Here is a 14,859-nt window from a genome sequence, read left to right as displayed (position 1 = left end):
CTCTGATACATTATTCTCACATACCTATATCTTACAGAGTACACTGTATAGCTATGGACTGGTAGGCAAAGTTGATCTCAAATTGGTGTGTGGTCAAAGAAAAATAGAACTGCCTACTGCCTTCTACTCGTCCATGAGGCTTATGAAATGCTGGGGTGGGTTGGATTTTACATAAACAAAACAAACAAAGCACTTATGAGAAAATAGACCAAAACATTCTTCTATGCCCAGGACAAACAAGTATGGTCCTTATTTACATGATGCATGTCCTGTGCACAAATCATGCCCTAACTGCTCTTATTTCCATTGCTGGCAGAGCTAACAGTGCTGCTAGCTATGGTCCTTCCCTCCTCAGGAGTTCTCCATCACCATGACTCAGAGTGTATGCTGTGTACTGTAGGTCTGCCCTCATCAGTAAAATTGGGGATATGCCCTACCTTGGCTCTCAAACAAGCAAAAATGGGGAAAATAGCTCATCGAAGAGGATATCACAGTTGAAGACATATCTTTAAGAAACAATGTCTCCCTAGAAAGAATAACAAAACTTGGAATAGCATCTATTTACCACAGTGAGTACCTCACTGAACTCTGCCCCTGGTAAGAGAGTTGTTTGGAAAAGAAATTCCTCAAACTGCTGGTTATAAACAGCATCAGTTACTCCTATAAGTCTTATTTTCCTTTTCTTAACAAAATGACATCAGTGTCACTTCACTGACATGGTTAGAGTCTATAGTCTAGATTTTAAAAAGAGAGAGTGAGAGGAAAGTAGAGTTAAGCATCAGAGCATTTCCTGGGAAAGAATAGCTGCAAAATAGCTCTGATGATGACTGAGTGGTTACAATTTACACAGCACACTGCTCTCTCTTTATTTTGAGGTATGAGAGCAGTACTATACAGCGTCATAAAAAATGTAGGTTGGAAGGGACCTGTCTGGTTTGACCTCCTGCTCCAACCAAGGATAACTTAGAAGCCAGATCAGGTTGCACAGGGCCTTGTCTAGTCTAGTTCTGAAGATCTCCAAGGATGGAGACAGATTTTATTTTTATTATTTTATTAGCTTTGGCAAAAGCAGTCTGCTGAACTTAATAGAATTTATGTGACTGATGTATCTGTTTGTTCTTGTTTAATAATTACTGATGAAATCTCCAGTGCTTGTAAAAGATATAATTGCCGTATCATTATATAGCTACAGCTCTTTGTGCCTTATATGGCTATACAGTAAATTAAATTACCAGTGAAGGAAGAACTGTTTTAAAATAAAGTTTAAATAACAGCCAGTTAGAATGAATTTCCTCAATATTCCATTATTACATTTTGTTCAAATTTGAATTACCTTCCAATTAATTTTACAGAGGAAAAAAACATTAGCTCCCAGGACTTCTGCTGAAAACATGTAATTACAGGAACAAATCTGAACACAAAATTGCACACAACACACACCAAAACTGTAACACCTTGCCTGTGGATATTGCAGTCATTTTGGACATACATAGTCTTGGTTGCTGCTGAAAACATTTTGAACCACGTACCTGAGAAGATATAGCCAAACACTTAACAACTGATAGGTATGGCTAGGGCATGCCCACAGGCCCAGGCTCCTCTGCTGCTGCTTAAATGCTCCTGAAACTGTCCTACTGGATTCATCTGGTTCTTGCTCCCCACTTCAAAGGTGTTTTTTTCTCTTTCATTTGGCTGAGAGCTCTGCTCAGAGAGCTCTCAACTGAACGTGGGTGAATGCAAGCAAATAGTTGTTGCTCATTAAAGTGCAAAGCCACCTAAAGGTGAAGCCACTCTTTGTAGTCCAAGAGAAAAACCAGTTGGCAAATCATTTCCTTCTGGTACCCTCTCTGCAGACATGTGCTCCATGTGGTCATGTCACTGCATTTCTTATGTCTAGAGCCATATCAGAGCAAATCTGAACTTTATGGACAGATCCTCAGCGGGAACAAATCACAGCATTTATATGAAGTGAATGGGGCTATGCTGATTTCCAGCAACTCAGGAATCTGACACCAGCTTTTACCCTGCTCACAAAAAACAATACACTTTTCCCTATCCAGACCCTGTTCTGTAATTTATCCTTCCCAAGCACTTCCTGGGCATTTTAAATTTGCAGAACAGTGTCCCGTGTCCCTGCGTTGTTCAAAGAAGCAATAATCTTGTGTGTGGGATAGCCAGCCAGTACATTCAGAATATGTAGTTGATCCTGTTCTTGTGGGCTTGTGAGCTATATTTCCTCCTGGGTAGGGGGCTTTCATGACATGATTAGTGTCACAGGAGAAGGTGGGTTGCCCTAAAAGGAGCTCAACAGTCTCCTAGAACAGCTTTAGCAGGACAGGGTGATTCAGGTAATTAAAGACAGTGAGAAATAAAATATTTTCAAATCTGACTTCACATGATTGTTTACATTCCTTTCAATTTAATACTAATTCTTTACAATGATTAGTACGAACAAAATGTCATAAAAACACCACATCCCTCATGTTCAAGCTCTATGTGGCAGTCAATGATCCTGGGAAAAATAGTGTTTGATGTCTWCAGCTCAGCTTCTCAAATGCCACATTTGTCTAGGTACAGCATTAAAAAGGAAAGAATTGGACATATTTCACATCATTGAGTTGTTCTAGTGTTCAGAATGATTGTTCTGGTGCTCAGAATGATTTGGGACCCCAGTATATTCATGCTCTGCAGATGTGTTATAGTTGCCCCTAGCATATAGCTTCAGAGAATGGCTACTGAGACCCAGGAGAGAGTTTGCAGACAAGAATTTGCTTCTTAAGAAAAAGAATTCATGTGACATGAAAGAAAATACTAATAACTATAAGAGCTCATTTGAGAACTATTCAAAAGCAGAAAGGAAGCCCATGTTCATAAATGTTGAGAATAACAAGCTTTTTTAAAGAAGAGCATTGTGGTGTGTATCTGTTTATAAGAGCTATACGCAATGGGGTAAAGACTTAGCATATAATTGGCAATTTTATACCTGTGGGTAAACCTAGGTTGCAACAAGTATTTAGTGTGGCAGTATTTGGTGCACAGATAGAGTGAAATTTGCCAAAACTCTGCAAGGGGGTTAATTGCACAATTCACACTGATTTTCAGTGGAGGACAGGGGACTATGCCTGTAGGAAGATCCTACTCATCATGTGTGCACATGTATGTTGTGGGCATGCACACATACACAGCTACACATACATAGTTACACAGACACACTTTTTGCAAAAAAAATAATTATTGACATCAAGAAAGTATAACCTCAATAAAAGTCCCTTCTTCCCACTAAAAAGAAGAAAATGATTAAAAATATCTGTATCATCCAGATGAAATCCGCATGTTTAGTTTGCTTTACAGTTGAGTTTAACTCAGAAACACTCTACATCTTTAACATCCTAAGTAATTCTGCAAGGGTTGTCTTCCTGGAGATGAACCAAATCCATATGCTGAATGGAGAAAAACAAAGAAAGAAGAAAAACCCAGATAATTAAAGTGTTCAAGAAGTCTTTTCTTTCCATTCAAACACAGCTTTTAATCTTTTCCCTTGGCCTGTCTCCAATTTCTGAGCTATCCTGAGCTTTTGTTCCACTAGTCTTCAACACTACTCTCAAAGATCAGACTGATTCTAAATAAAAACAGCCCAGCAAAGCAAGAAGTGAAATCCATTCTTGGGCAGAGGAAATAAATGGGCACTTGCACCTTCTTTTCTTAYATTAGGACTGTGTTTAGTTTGATCACAAAGAGCATGTTCAGGAAGGAAGCAAATCATTTTGTATGATCTCAGTCCCTACCATAGAAACATCTGATATTTGAGAAATGTAGAACTACTTAAACCTTTTTTCTCTTCAGTGAGAATTATGAATCAGCAGTACTTACAGACTCAAGCCTCATCTCACACTGAATAAAAAGTTATAGTGATGCCTCGAAAATTCCTCTCTTGAACTCTGTAACCTGGTTCCTCTGTTGGAGTTATTCAGATGGTAGCGTATAGGTCCAAATTTTGACAAGAAGCTTTTGGGCAAATTTTTAAATGATCATAAAATGCTTAAGGCTGATGGCAAGTGCAATAGCAAGTGCTGGAATTAGTTGCATGTTACTGATACTCTCTGGTTAACACTTCTCAGAATTCAAGAATGAAAATACTCTCGGAGAAATTCCTTTGAAAAGTCCCACSTGAGAGGATTCAGCAAACTGCAGTTACTCTTCTTAGTTAGAAAAGAAAGTAGAAGCAGCAAAGCACTGTCAGTCCATAAAGAGGAGGGGTATTGTGTGCACATCAAAGACATGCGAGCTATAGTCATGTCCAGCAGCTTTGTCCATTCTTTGGCATCTATGCTCAACATGTCTAAAATACACAGCTGCATACAATGGACAGCAACTGCACTAAAACTAAGAACCGCATGCCTTCTGACTTTTTGACATACCACATACTTTGCAGTTTGGGCTGATAGGATTTTGATAAAAATGTCACAAASCTATTTTAGGGAGTTTGTGAGCAAAAAACTCATGTGGCTCATGCACTGTTCCTTTGCCCCGAGAATCTCCCTTTCTTCGATGATTAAGGACCCACTCTTACCTGCAGCAGGAACACACATACAAAGGCTCCTAGAATCTGGAAGAGAGGGTCCTGAAGGTTGTTCCAGCTAAAGATCCCATCATATTCTTATCAAATCCTTGCTGAAAAAAAGCAGATACATATGAAGTGCAGTGAATACGTGGTTGTTTCAAAACTGACAGTCCATTGTCATGAGGGAGAACCTCCTGTTCCACAAAACCTGGCCTTCACTTAAAAAGTGTACTTCATACTCTGTACAAACAGYCTGCTCTGTTCTACCTCTGTGTGTCTTTGACACATACACAGTCACCCTTATTGATGGACTTCCCTGAATCTCTTTCCATCTGCTAAGAGCTGGACTTCTCTAGCTTTAATGCAGAAAACCTTTACTTAACACTGCACTGAATGTTATTTAATCTTATTCCCTGTACCAGAAAAAATGGCAAAAGACATATGCATGATGCACATACCCYTGCAAACTTCCATCCTCCTTTTCTGGTGTATACCTATGCAATGAACATCATTGGAATATGCAGGAGGGACTCAGTCACATTAAAATGAGCTGGCACAGTCTCCTAAGCAGAGCCTGATGCAAAGCTACACAAGTTCCTAGGGAGAAAGTCCCTAAACATTAATATAAGGATATTTGGGTACTCTCTATCTTCCCACCCGCAGGGTATTCCCTTTGTGGATGTTACTCCACTTTAATTTGGCCCTTTACTCTGTGCAGGTGCTGTTGATGGTGTGTTGGAAAAACCCATCTTGTTCAAAGAAAGCCACGAAGAGCTGGAAGGCTGGCTCAGTGCCCCATCCAGCTCTGCACCTTTGGAGTTTCTGTTGTAGGGAGGAAAACAAGTCCTAAATACTTCTCTTTTTGTTTTAAAAGATTACCCTGACTATAAAGATGATGTGACCACAGAGTAGGATTATGGATACAGAAGAAGATGTGGGGAAAGAGAGGAGGAACATCGTCAGAGATCTGTTGGGACATGTATACCCTACATGATGGACTGCAATGCAGGGATCTCCCAAGCTAGCACGAAGGAACCTGGTCCATTCCCAGCACGGAGCCTGCACATACAACAGCTTCAATTCCTGGAGCAATGTGGCTACATTACAGCAGAGCCCACTTGAGCTAGCACTAGCTCCAGGGTGCCTCTCTGTATTGCACTGCCTGACACAAACATGCTGTCATTCGCTTTGTCTCTAAAGACAGTCCGGGGAGCTGCTATTGCAACTCACTCTCTCTTGCTCTGATCTTACCCAGTCGCCCCTCTGCTGAGAGCATTGCTGGGCATCCCAATGCCTTGGACTTCTCATGATCTTTGTAAAGTCACCAGTTTTTGTGAGTGAGTCAAGATTAGGTTTCTTCCACCAGCTGAAAAGCAGAAGTATTTTCCTTACCTGYTTGAGCACACTCTGCAGCTCCCTGTTTGACCAAAGATCTGTCAGGAGGAGGCGAGCAGCTTCAGCTGCTTTTGGACAGGAGCTGGGAAGATGAGAGCAACCCCAGTGAATTATGGAAGGCCACAGGGCAGCAACCCACAGATACCTCTATGCATTATCAATGGTCTTTGAATGAGCCTATCTTTTGCTGAGGGGCTAGCTAGTCTTGATGGAGGTCCATCAACAAAATCTTCGTTACTCTCCCAATAATGTTATATGACAATGACCCCTGGGACCAAAACAGGGCTAATAGAAAGGGAGGGAAGAATTTGAATCGAATAAGGAGATTAAGTTGAGCTGAAGAGCCATTTTTGGAGTGCAAAATCTGGAAAACAGTGAAACAAAAGGGAAATGGTGCCAACCCCTCTCTGGACTCTGCATGGGTGAATCACATCAATTCAGGAAAGCGCTCTGTGTTGTCTGGTGAGGATGGAAGGCATCTGAAGATTAGTAATACTAACAACAGTAATCATAAGTCCTTACTCAGCACAAGTTAATGGATACTTGCTCACATAACAGCTCCGAAACCATGAGTCATATACGGTATCTTCTATAATTTTGGAACATTTCATACACCTAGATATAAAACTCATTGCTGGTTCTTATCACTACTCCTGGGCTAGCTGTGGAAGACTTCGGGGTTTAGCATGACAGTCCCAGTCTGTCACAACCAGGTGACTGAGAAGTACAAGATCAAACTCAGAACCTCCCCCAGCTCCCAAACACAAAACATTGTGTCCTCAAAATACTATGTCACACTATGGAAAGTCATCACCAGGAACAACCCGGGCCCTGCAAACTCTGAACTCAAGAGTGTAAAATGGCAGGCGCATAGCCCTATTTGGTAAATTTTTGGGGCATTTCTCTGGCATATGCAACATTCGGTACAGAAGACCTTCTGGCCTAACAGGAGTTTAACCTGGTCATAATCTCCCAAGGGATTCTGCAGATCGCACTCAACCATCACATATGGAGACTGAACATGCTGGCACTGTGTGGAGATCAGGGGAAGCTGCAGATAATCAGAAATTCTTGAGCAATATTTTGGGTCAGAAGAATTGCATTTTGTTGGGAAAATCTCTTCTCCAGTTACATCTATCCTACTTCCTATCATTAGAATGATTGTGTTTAAAAAGATGTTTTCTGCCTTAAAAATATTTTGTGTCTGAAAGCAGCTTTTCCGTGTGTTTATAATTAGACRGTCAGTGAATGTCCTGCACAGTTTTTTACACAGAGATTTTCTTTCYGTTTTTCTAAGTTTGCTTATTTCCCACCGTTTCCCCTTAAATTTGCTTTTTATGCAAGTATGCATTATGCAATTTTCCAAAATATGCACTTTATGCGACTGTATCTTCTGAGCGTACCTCATAGATTTTTTTTTCAAACTGAAATTACTAGCCCCTGATATTTGAGATGTTTCCAAATCCAGTCAAAAAAATTTGTCCACTCTTAGTTTGAAGGGTTAATATTGGCTCTGGTTTGTATGGCATCTAATGCTACTATTTAGGTATAAATAGATTAAGGATGAACTGATGGAACTGTGGTGAAAACCTTAAATACGGAAACTAATATATCCTGAATGGAAATGCTGGTAATAGTGTATAGCTATAATAGTGTATAACGTGGACAAGGACATCAAAGAAAATTGATGTCTCTGGTGGCAGTGGCAACAGTCATGAAACATATGAAACTATTGATTTCTCAAAACACAAACAAGGATCTGATTAGAAGGAGATAGGAAGTGAAAGCATGACAGCAGCACAAAAGACTTTTTTGTACAATCATATCAAATAGTGGGGGAAAATGATCTATTTCCTCAAAGCATAAGAATATCAAGAACATTATGCATGACACAGGAGATGCCCAAAAAAATGCCTTGAACRGAGAATCCACAAGGATGTCATAAATTTATAAAATTGATATCAAAGTGAAATCTTTGGTAGCAACGATAAAATTGGAAATTCATGGATGAGAAGAACTCTTACAGAAAATAATCAATGGGAGACTTGATTTTCTTCAAAGATTAATCTTGGTTAAATTTTATAATAGAGTTATATTGCATAAATAAATTGTGTAACAGAAAAGCTGAGATAACTTAAAGAACAAAGAAAATCAAATTGAAACAAATCAGTGACAATGGGATTGGGAGAACTGTAAATTCAATATTCTAAATTTATAGAAAGAGACTTTGGAGAAAAGCTTTTAGTGCAGTCAGGAAAATTATTGAGAAAAAAAAAGATAATTTTATCAGTAAAATAATGTTCCTTGAAAATGATCAGAGGAATATTTTTCAGACAGTTGGAAAAGAAAGATGAAAGGATATCACAATAAATTAGTAATGTTAGCTTGCTTTTCAGAAACCCCAATTAAAAGGAGGGTAATCAATATTTTGGCAACTTGGATTAAAAAAAAAATAATAAAGAGTGAACAAACAGCAGCATCACTATGGAGCCCATGTCATGGATGAGTATATAGACAGGAGACTGAGACAATTATCTGACTGGGATGTTTCAGGAAGGAGAAGAAACCACAGCTGTCAGAAAAACTGTATAACAGTTTATGTCTTTAACTCAGAATATAACCACAGGAAGCATCAATAAAATGATAACCCCAACAATAGTTTGGTGAATGGCCTAAAAAATGTAGAAGCAGCATGTACTGGGGAGGTATTATGCAGACACATCAACCAACCATAAGACAATGCTTGAGGCAAGGAAAGTGCATCCACAGTGGAACTGAGGCAAATTAATGGGGAAAAATCTGCAATACGCTAACAAGGTACAACATAGCATGGTATTCTCCAATCCATGATGATTTGGTCACCATTTATTCCTTCTCTATTCCCTGTTCCTGCAAGCTGTCATACTGGGAAGAAGGAGGTTCATAGCATGGGATTCATCACACCARATGTCACTGTAGACATCAAACTAGACTAGGCAACAGGGACTGGCAGAGGAGCTGGATTTAGTCATTACTGTCAGGAGCCAGTGAGTCTCAGCTCTCTCTGAAGGAGAAGGACTGGACAAATCCCACCCTAAAATGTCCTGTTTCTCTTCATAGACTCTACAGTGAGCAAAATAAGCTGATTTGTGAATTAGCAGATCAAGCTGCTAGAGGAGAGACCTCTTTCACATTTGCTTTATGGGAATAGTCTCAAATGACAGTTGGAATAAGTAAAGATTAATCTTGGGTGTAAATTTCTGGCATTTTTTTCATTAGAATGTAGCAGGATGAAAATGCTCTGGGACAGAAATAGATAATGAAGTAATAGGAACAACTCAAGTTTTGGAAATAATAAAAATTGAGGAGTTTCTCAGAATTTCAACAATGATAGGAGGGACACACTGAAAACATCTTCGGAGTTTAGTAACTCCTCACAGTTTAGTGAGTCATTGAAAACAAAGCTCATGACACAAAACAGTCAAGACAATTAAAGTGTGTACAATCCAAGTTGTGCAATACTTTGCTGAAGTAGCAAATTAGCTGACAGCTGGTCTAAGGGAACCGAAACAAGACTTTAAGCAGAAGTTAATATCATTCAAAACAATGAACATCGACTTAGAAGAGGGCAGGGCTTGATGTTAATTGGGCTTGTAGTAGAGTGGAAGCCTATAAAAGTAGCAAAAGGACCAACAGTTTTTGGCTGAGGTCCAAACTAAGGAAAGAGGCCACTTCTATTGACTGAGACTCTCTATGCCATCATGAAACAAGTGGCAAGCTGTAAGTGGTTTATCGAAGGATGATAGAGAGCAGATGTGAATGTCTATTCTATTATTATTAATGTCTATTATTTGCATAAGGTATTTTAAAGCAAAGAYAGATGATAGGAGAGGCGAAAGTCAAGGAAAGAGAACACATGGTCAAAGACTGTAAGTTCCATTATAAGTTAAATACCAATTTGGACCTAAATGAACAAATCATATGGCAAGAGTTTATAGTCTTTTGCATTGAAATGTAAGGAGTTTGGACAACTAGCAGGATGGAATTACTACCACCAAAAACCAAACCAAGTCAAAGAGAAATAGTGTGTAAAACATTTTGAGACTGCTCAGTTGTTGCTGTTCATGGAATATATGTGAGTAAACCAGAGGAAAAATTTATAAATACATATATATGTACGCTTCATCACAGCTCCGTCTTTGTCACATCTTTGCCATGCTCCAATGGAAAGATCAACAAACCTGAACATTAAAACTATAAGCATAATCCCAACTACTTGTGATGCATTAGGTTCTCATTATGGCAGTATAYTAGCTGTGCTTGAATCTCACACCTGACCTTCATGATAAGGACTGAASAAAGCTATGTATCAGAAACCCAGGTGCTACAACATCAAGTTGCATACTTCATATCCCCTGTACTGACAGCTGGCATTTTAACAGAGTTTAAGATATTGGTCCCACAATTCCTTTTAGAATTTCTTTAAATTCAATCAGCACTTTTCCAGAGGCTCCTTTACAAATCCCACTCTGGATGGCTCACATGTGTTACCAAGGAATTAGTGCTGAGGACTTCTGTCTGCTAACAGGCTAGAAACTTTTCAGCACTCTCAGTTACAAGGACAGGGAAAGAAGAATGTTTTACTTAGTCCCTGGTGCTCTGAATCTGTGCTCTAGAGGCTCTGGAATTACTCTAGTTTTGCACAGAGTGCACAGGCTCAAAAATGTCTGCACATGAAGCTCTATATGCCTTCTGCTCCAAACTCACCCATTTCGGCACAGGCTTACTACATTATTTATCATGTTGCTTGTCAAGTAAGACTTTCCCAGATGTGGGTTGGACATGATGAGGTTCCTCAGAGTGTAACAGGCTGATGTCATGATCTCTCCAAAGCTGCTGGTATTTCCAGACTGGAATGATAGGAGACGTGATACATCTGGAAGCACCTGGTGAGCTAAAGAGGTGGAATGTTCCAATCAACATTTAAATAAAACCTAACAAAAATGAATGATACTACTTGAGTAAGCACAATTCAATACAAGAATGAAGTATTATCCCCTGAAAGAGACACTAATAATGTTAGACAGTAACAGCACAATGGCCAATGTTGATTTTCGCAGCCAAGATTAGTTCTGTAAGCCTTTGGAAATGCAATGGTATAGCTCGGAGTAATGAAGTCCAACTCCCAAAACACTCATCCAGGTGGTAATTCAGTGACTCTGCAGATTTTTCATTATCTATACATAAGCACATAAGCATACCACATGCTTATGTGGACTTTGCAATAATATGCRTTTTGTTAAGAAAGCAGATATCATCTGTAATGGTCCATTTGGCCAGAACAAATAACATCCTTTTGTCCCATCTGGGTGCTTGGCTGAATCCTGGCTGGGGAGTTTACAAAATGAGGTGGGCAGATATTAGTAGGGTAGAAACAGGACATTGTTTTGGAATACTCTGTGGTAGAAATTACTTACCCATGGTTTTGTGGAGAATAGGATGTCGGGACATGTTGCTCAGCAAAGAAGCTCCAGACCGGACAACTTCAGAGCTGTTGGAATGAAGGAGCCGTGCTATGCGAGGCAAACCTTTTTCTTTCAAACCAATCAATTGGCTCATGGCATTGGACATCTAGGAGACAGATCAGAGATGTCTGATGACTTCTAATACAGGAAGAACGCAATGGGAACAATGTATAGAGCCAAATACAGCCATGCTATAAAATAGGCATCCATATAATATCTTCTTCTGCTATCATAATCCCATCTACTTTATCATTTACCCCTCTTCTTCGTAAGCACTTTGAAAAGTCACTCTCATCCTCTGTGATATGACTGGGACTTCTGTCCTCTTTCTGGAGGCCTGAATAGAGGACAGTTGCTCRCCCAACTTATATTCTCAGTAGTTGGAGAATTTTCACCTTCATATCTACATTGTCCTTGCTTAGCTCCCTACTATGCCAAAAGCAATAGGCTGCTTCAAAGTAGAAACAATTAATGATACATTTAAGAAACAAACTGAAGGCCAACAAGGTATGTCTGAGATCGCAATTTTTGTAAATCTAGAGGATCTTTGGGTTGAGCTGATGCAGCCAAGTGYTCATGAATTTTGAAGCATAGAATATTAAGTTGCCCACTTATTGGTRGAGTTCAAACTGACCTTCTCAGCTATTGCACCATCGGACAGGCTGCTGGAGATAATCACACCACCAGAGTGACACACATCCACCAACAGCAACAAGAGGATGGAGGGAATGAGCTGGAAGGCAACCCCCTTCCACTGGGCTGAGTTCTAGTTCCCCTCCCACACTCCAGGAGGCACATATGCTGTGTTACGGATTTACACCAGCAGGTTGAGATACGTAAAGCTGAGACTGAGAAGAGATTCAGGCTCCTTTTCTATAAGCTAAGGGTTAACAGCATCCCTTTGCAAGCTTCTAATCAGTCTTCCTTTTCCTTAAATGTTAACAAAGCTAGCAACCCATTCCAACTCCAGCTCTGAGCTGGAATAAGACTTTTGAAAGAAAAATACATTTCTGTATATTCTGGTAAATGCCAACTATTCCCTTCCAGAAGGTCAAAAGGAGTTGTTTCAACCCAACTAAAGCCTTCTTTGCTTGTTTGCTTTCTTCCCCCTCTAAAAAGACATTTTGGTGTGATGATTGCTGAAAGCCCTTTSATTTCTATGTAGTACATAGCTCCAGCCCCATTTCTCCAATCACCTCTGTCCCACACTGTGACAAGCTCCCTCCCTCTTGTTAGTGGCACCATTTACTTAAGCTGAAAAAAAATCCAAAAGTATTTTTGTATTGAAAGACTTGTAATAAAAGTCCCTAGGAGGARATTGGCACTGGCAAGTTAATGCCATCCTAGCAGCAAAGGCTCCTTCAGTGAGTCACTCCGTGTTTCTGGGTGGAACACTTCTCACACGTGACACACCTCTCCTGTGTACGAAATAATTATCTATTTATCTACCTAGCCATCTTATTTAAATTAGAGTTGATGAAGTTCAACACAAACAGACAAGCTGAGGTTTGTCCATGTGAACACAGCCTGTGAAGACATGCCATAATGATACCGGGTACTGCAAGCAGAAGTGCTGTTGCGGTGTGGTACTTGTCATGCTCCAGCCCCTGCAATACCCATGGCATTGCACAGTCCATGTCACCTCCTCACTGCCATATCCAGAGGACTAGGAGCACCTGTGATATGTACTCTGTAAGTAGCTCCGATGTAAGCATGGTCTACAATCCACTCACAATCCACTCTGTTATTAGAGCCACCTCCTACCATAAAAACATGCACAGGTGACTGCACACATATGTCCTTTCTCTCTTGTGGACAATTTAACACGTGCSACGACTGTCCACGTGTGCACTTCTGAGCACACCCACAGTAGTATCCTGGGGTGAGGAAGCCAAYATCAGCAGATGCTAGTGTTGTGACAGGCAGATCAGGAAATCTGGAGGTTCCCCTGAAAAGGAATATAGATCTAGGGCAGATCCATTGATTCTGCTGATTCCACTGATTCTAGATCCCCATGAGATGCTATCTTTGGAGTTTATAAACACCTAAGCTGGACCACCTGGTGTGGGAAGAATCGTGTTAGTGCCCTGGGGTTTAAAACGATCGTTTTCTTTTCTGACTACTGTAAGATGCTGATATGTTTGCCTACGAGTGACAGAGGAGAGGGAAGGAGAGTTTACCAGCCCTCGGCTTGCAGTGAGGTTCTGCAGGGCCCCCGCACAAGCTTCCAAAGTGGCATCCTTCTTGCTGTGTTCCATTAGGGACAGATAGGTGCGGATGGCATCTGAGTGGTAGAGCCAACTTGGTCCTTTAGGTTTATAATCCTCCTCAGGAAGGGGGACACCATACTCATCATTCTGTGGAGAGATGACAGACTGCAAGTTCAGGTCCTGCTACTCACTTGCAGCCCATGCCTGGGGCTGAATATCACATTTCCAAGCCCTCTGCTGCATATCTTACCTCCATTTTGCCACTCCTGCTGTTGAAGCAGCCTGTGAGAGTTTTGTCCATATAAACACTCCKGGCCATGTGGTTGAGCTGAGTGTATCTGTTGGGAACTTCAGCATCCAGGCGGTAGGAGAGATTGTGCAGGATGCAGATGCAATTCTCCACAGACTGAAATCACCCCCAGAAGAAAGATGTAAGCATTACACTGGGTAGAAAGAAAGGGTAGTACGTGCTATAGCTATGGAGAGGACATAGACCCCAACATAGTTATCTTTTTTTGGTGTTCTACTGTGTGAGATCTTGATCCTGCTTAATGGAGCAATGGATGGGAGACAAACATGGAAAAGGAGGTAGAGTAGTCACGAACTAAGGTTACAGAGCCTTGTGGCTCTGTGCAATGGGATATTGTAGATCTCAATGAACTGACTGACTGAATTAGCTTTATTAGGTCCCACTGTCACTGCTGAACTGATGAATAGGAAGCAAAAGAGGATGAATGCAGAAGGTGGGTTTATTGGACTGCTTGGCAAAAATTTAATATGTCAAATCTTGAGAGTCTTTCTCATTCCATATTCAACTTCTAGTGACTTTATCCAAATAATAGCTACAGATTGGGGGACATTTTTACCAAGAACATGCTTTTAAACCTGCTTTACCTGGGTGCCAGTGAGTACACACACCAGTATAAAGAGGAAGGGAGAATTTTTGCTAGATACCTGTAGCCAACACCAAAACATGCGGACACGCAGTTATGTTTTCAAAGAGCTGTGTTCAGCATGTGTTGCTGGAACAGATCTATTGGCAAAAGCTGTGCCCAAAAGAGCAGAGCATTTTCCTTTCCTTTCCTTTCCTTTCTTTTCCTTTCCTTTCCTTTCCTTTCCTTTCCTTTCCTTTCCTTTCCTTTCCTTTCCTTTCCTTTCCTTTCCTTTCCTTTCCTTTCCTTTCCTTTCC

The 14,859-nt window shown here is 40.5% G+C and overlaps 1 protein-coding gene across 1 annotated transcript in view; it reads right to left on the bottom strand.

Annotated features, from left to right (window-relative positions):
• Nucleotides 1-4,590: 4,590 nt before the first annotated feature.
• The window catches only part of PKP1 (plakophilin 1), a 41,876-nt gene continuing 31,607 nt past the window's right edge, over nt 4,591-14,859 (bottom strand). Inside the window, exons 8-13 of the mRNA XM_085307697.1 lie at nt 13,921-14,076; nt 13,641-13,817; nt 11,413-11,566; nt 10,703-10,889; nt 5,954-6,038; nt 4,591-4,671 (exon numbers count right to left, since the gene is read on the bottom strand). Coding sequence (XP_085163823.1) covers nt 4,600-4,671; nt 5,954-6,038; nt 10,703-10,889; nt 11,413-11,566; nt 13,641-13,817; nt 13,921-14,076 — 831 coding nt within the window. The 3' untranslated portion in view covers nt 4,591-4,599. The remainder of the gene's footprint in view (nt 4,672-5,953; nt 6,039-10,702; nt 10,890-11,412; nt 11,567-13,640; nt 13,818-13,920; nt 14,077-14,859) is intronic.

The sequence above is a fragment of the Rhea americana genome, unplaced genomic scaffold, assembly GCF_003343005.1.
Source record: "Rhea americana isolate MKP2758 unplaced genomic scaffold, rheAme1 scaffold_261, whole genome shotgun sequence".
Lineage (NCBI taxonomy): Eukaryota > Metazoa > Chordata > Aves > Rheiformes > Rheidae > Rhea > Rhea americana.
The sequence above is the reverse complement of the archived record's forward strand: the minus strand, read 5'-3'. Positions and strand labels throughout refer to the sequence as shown.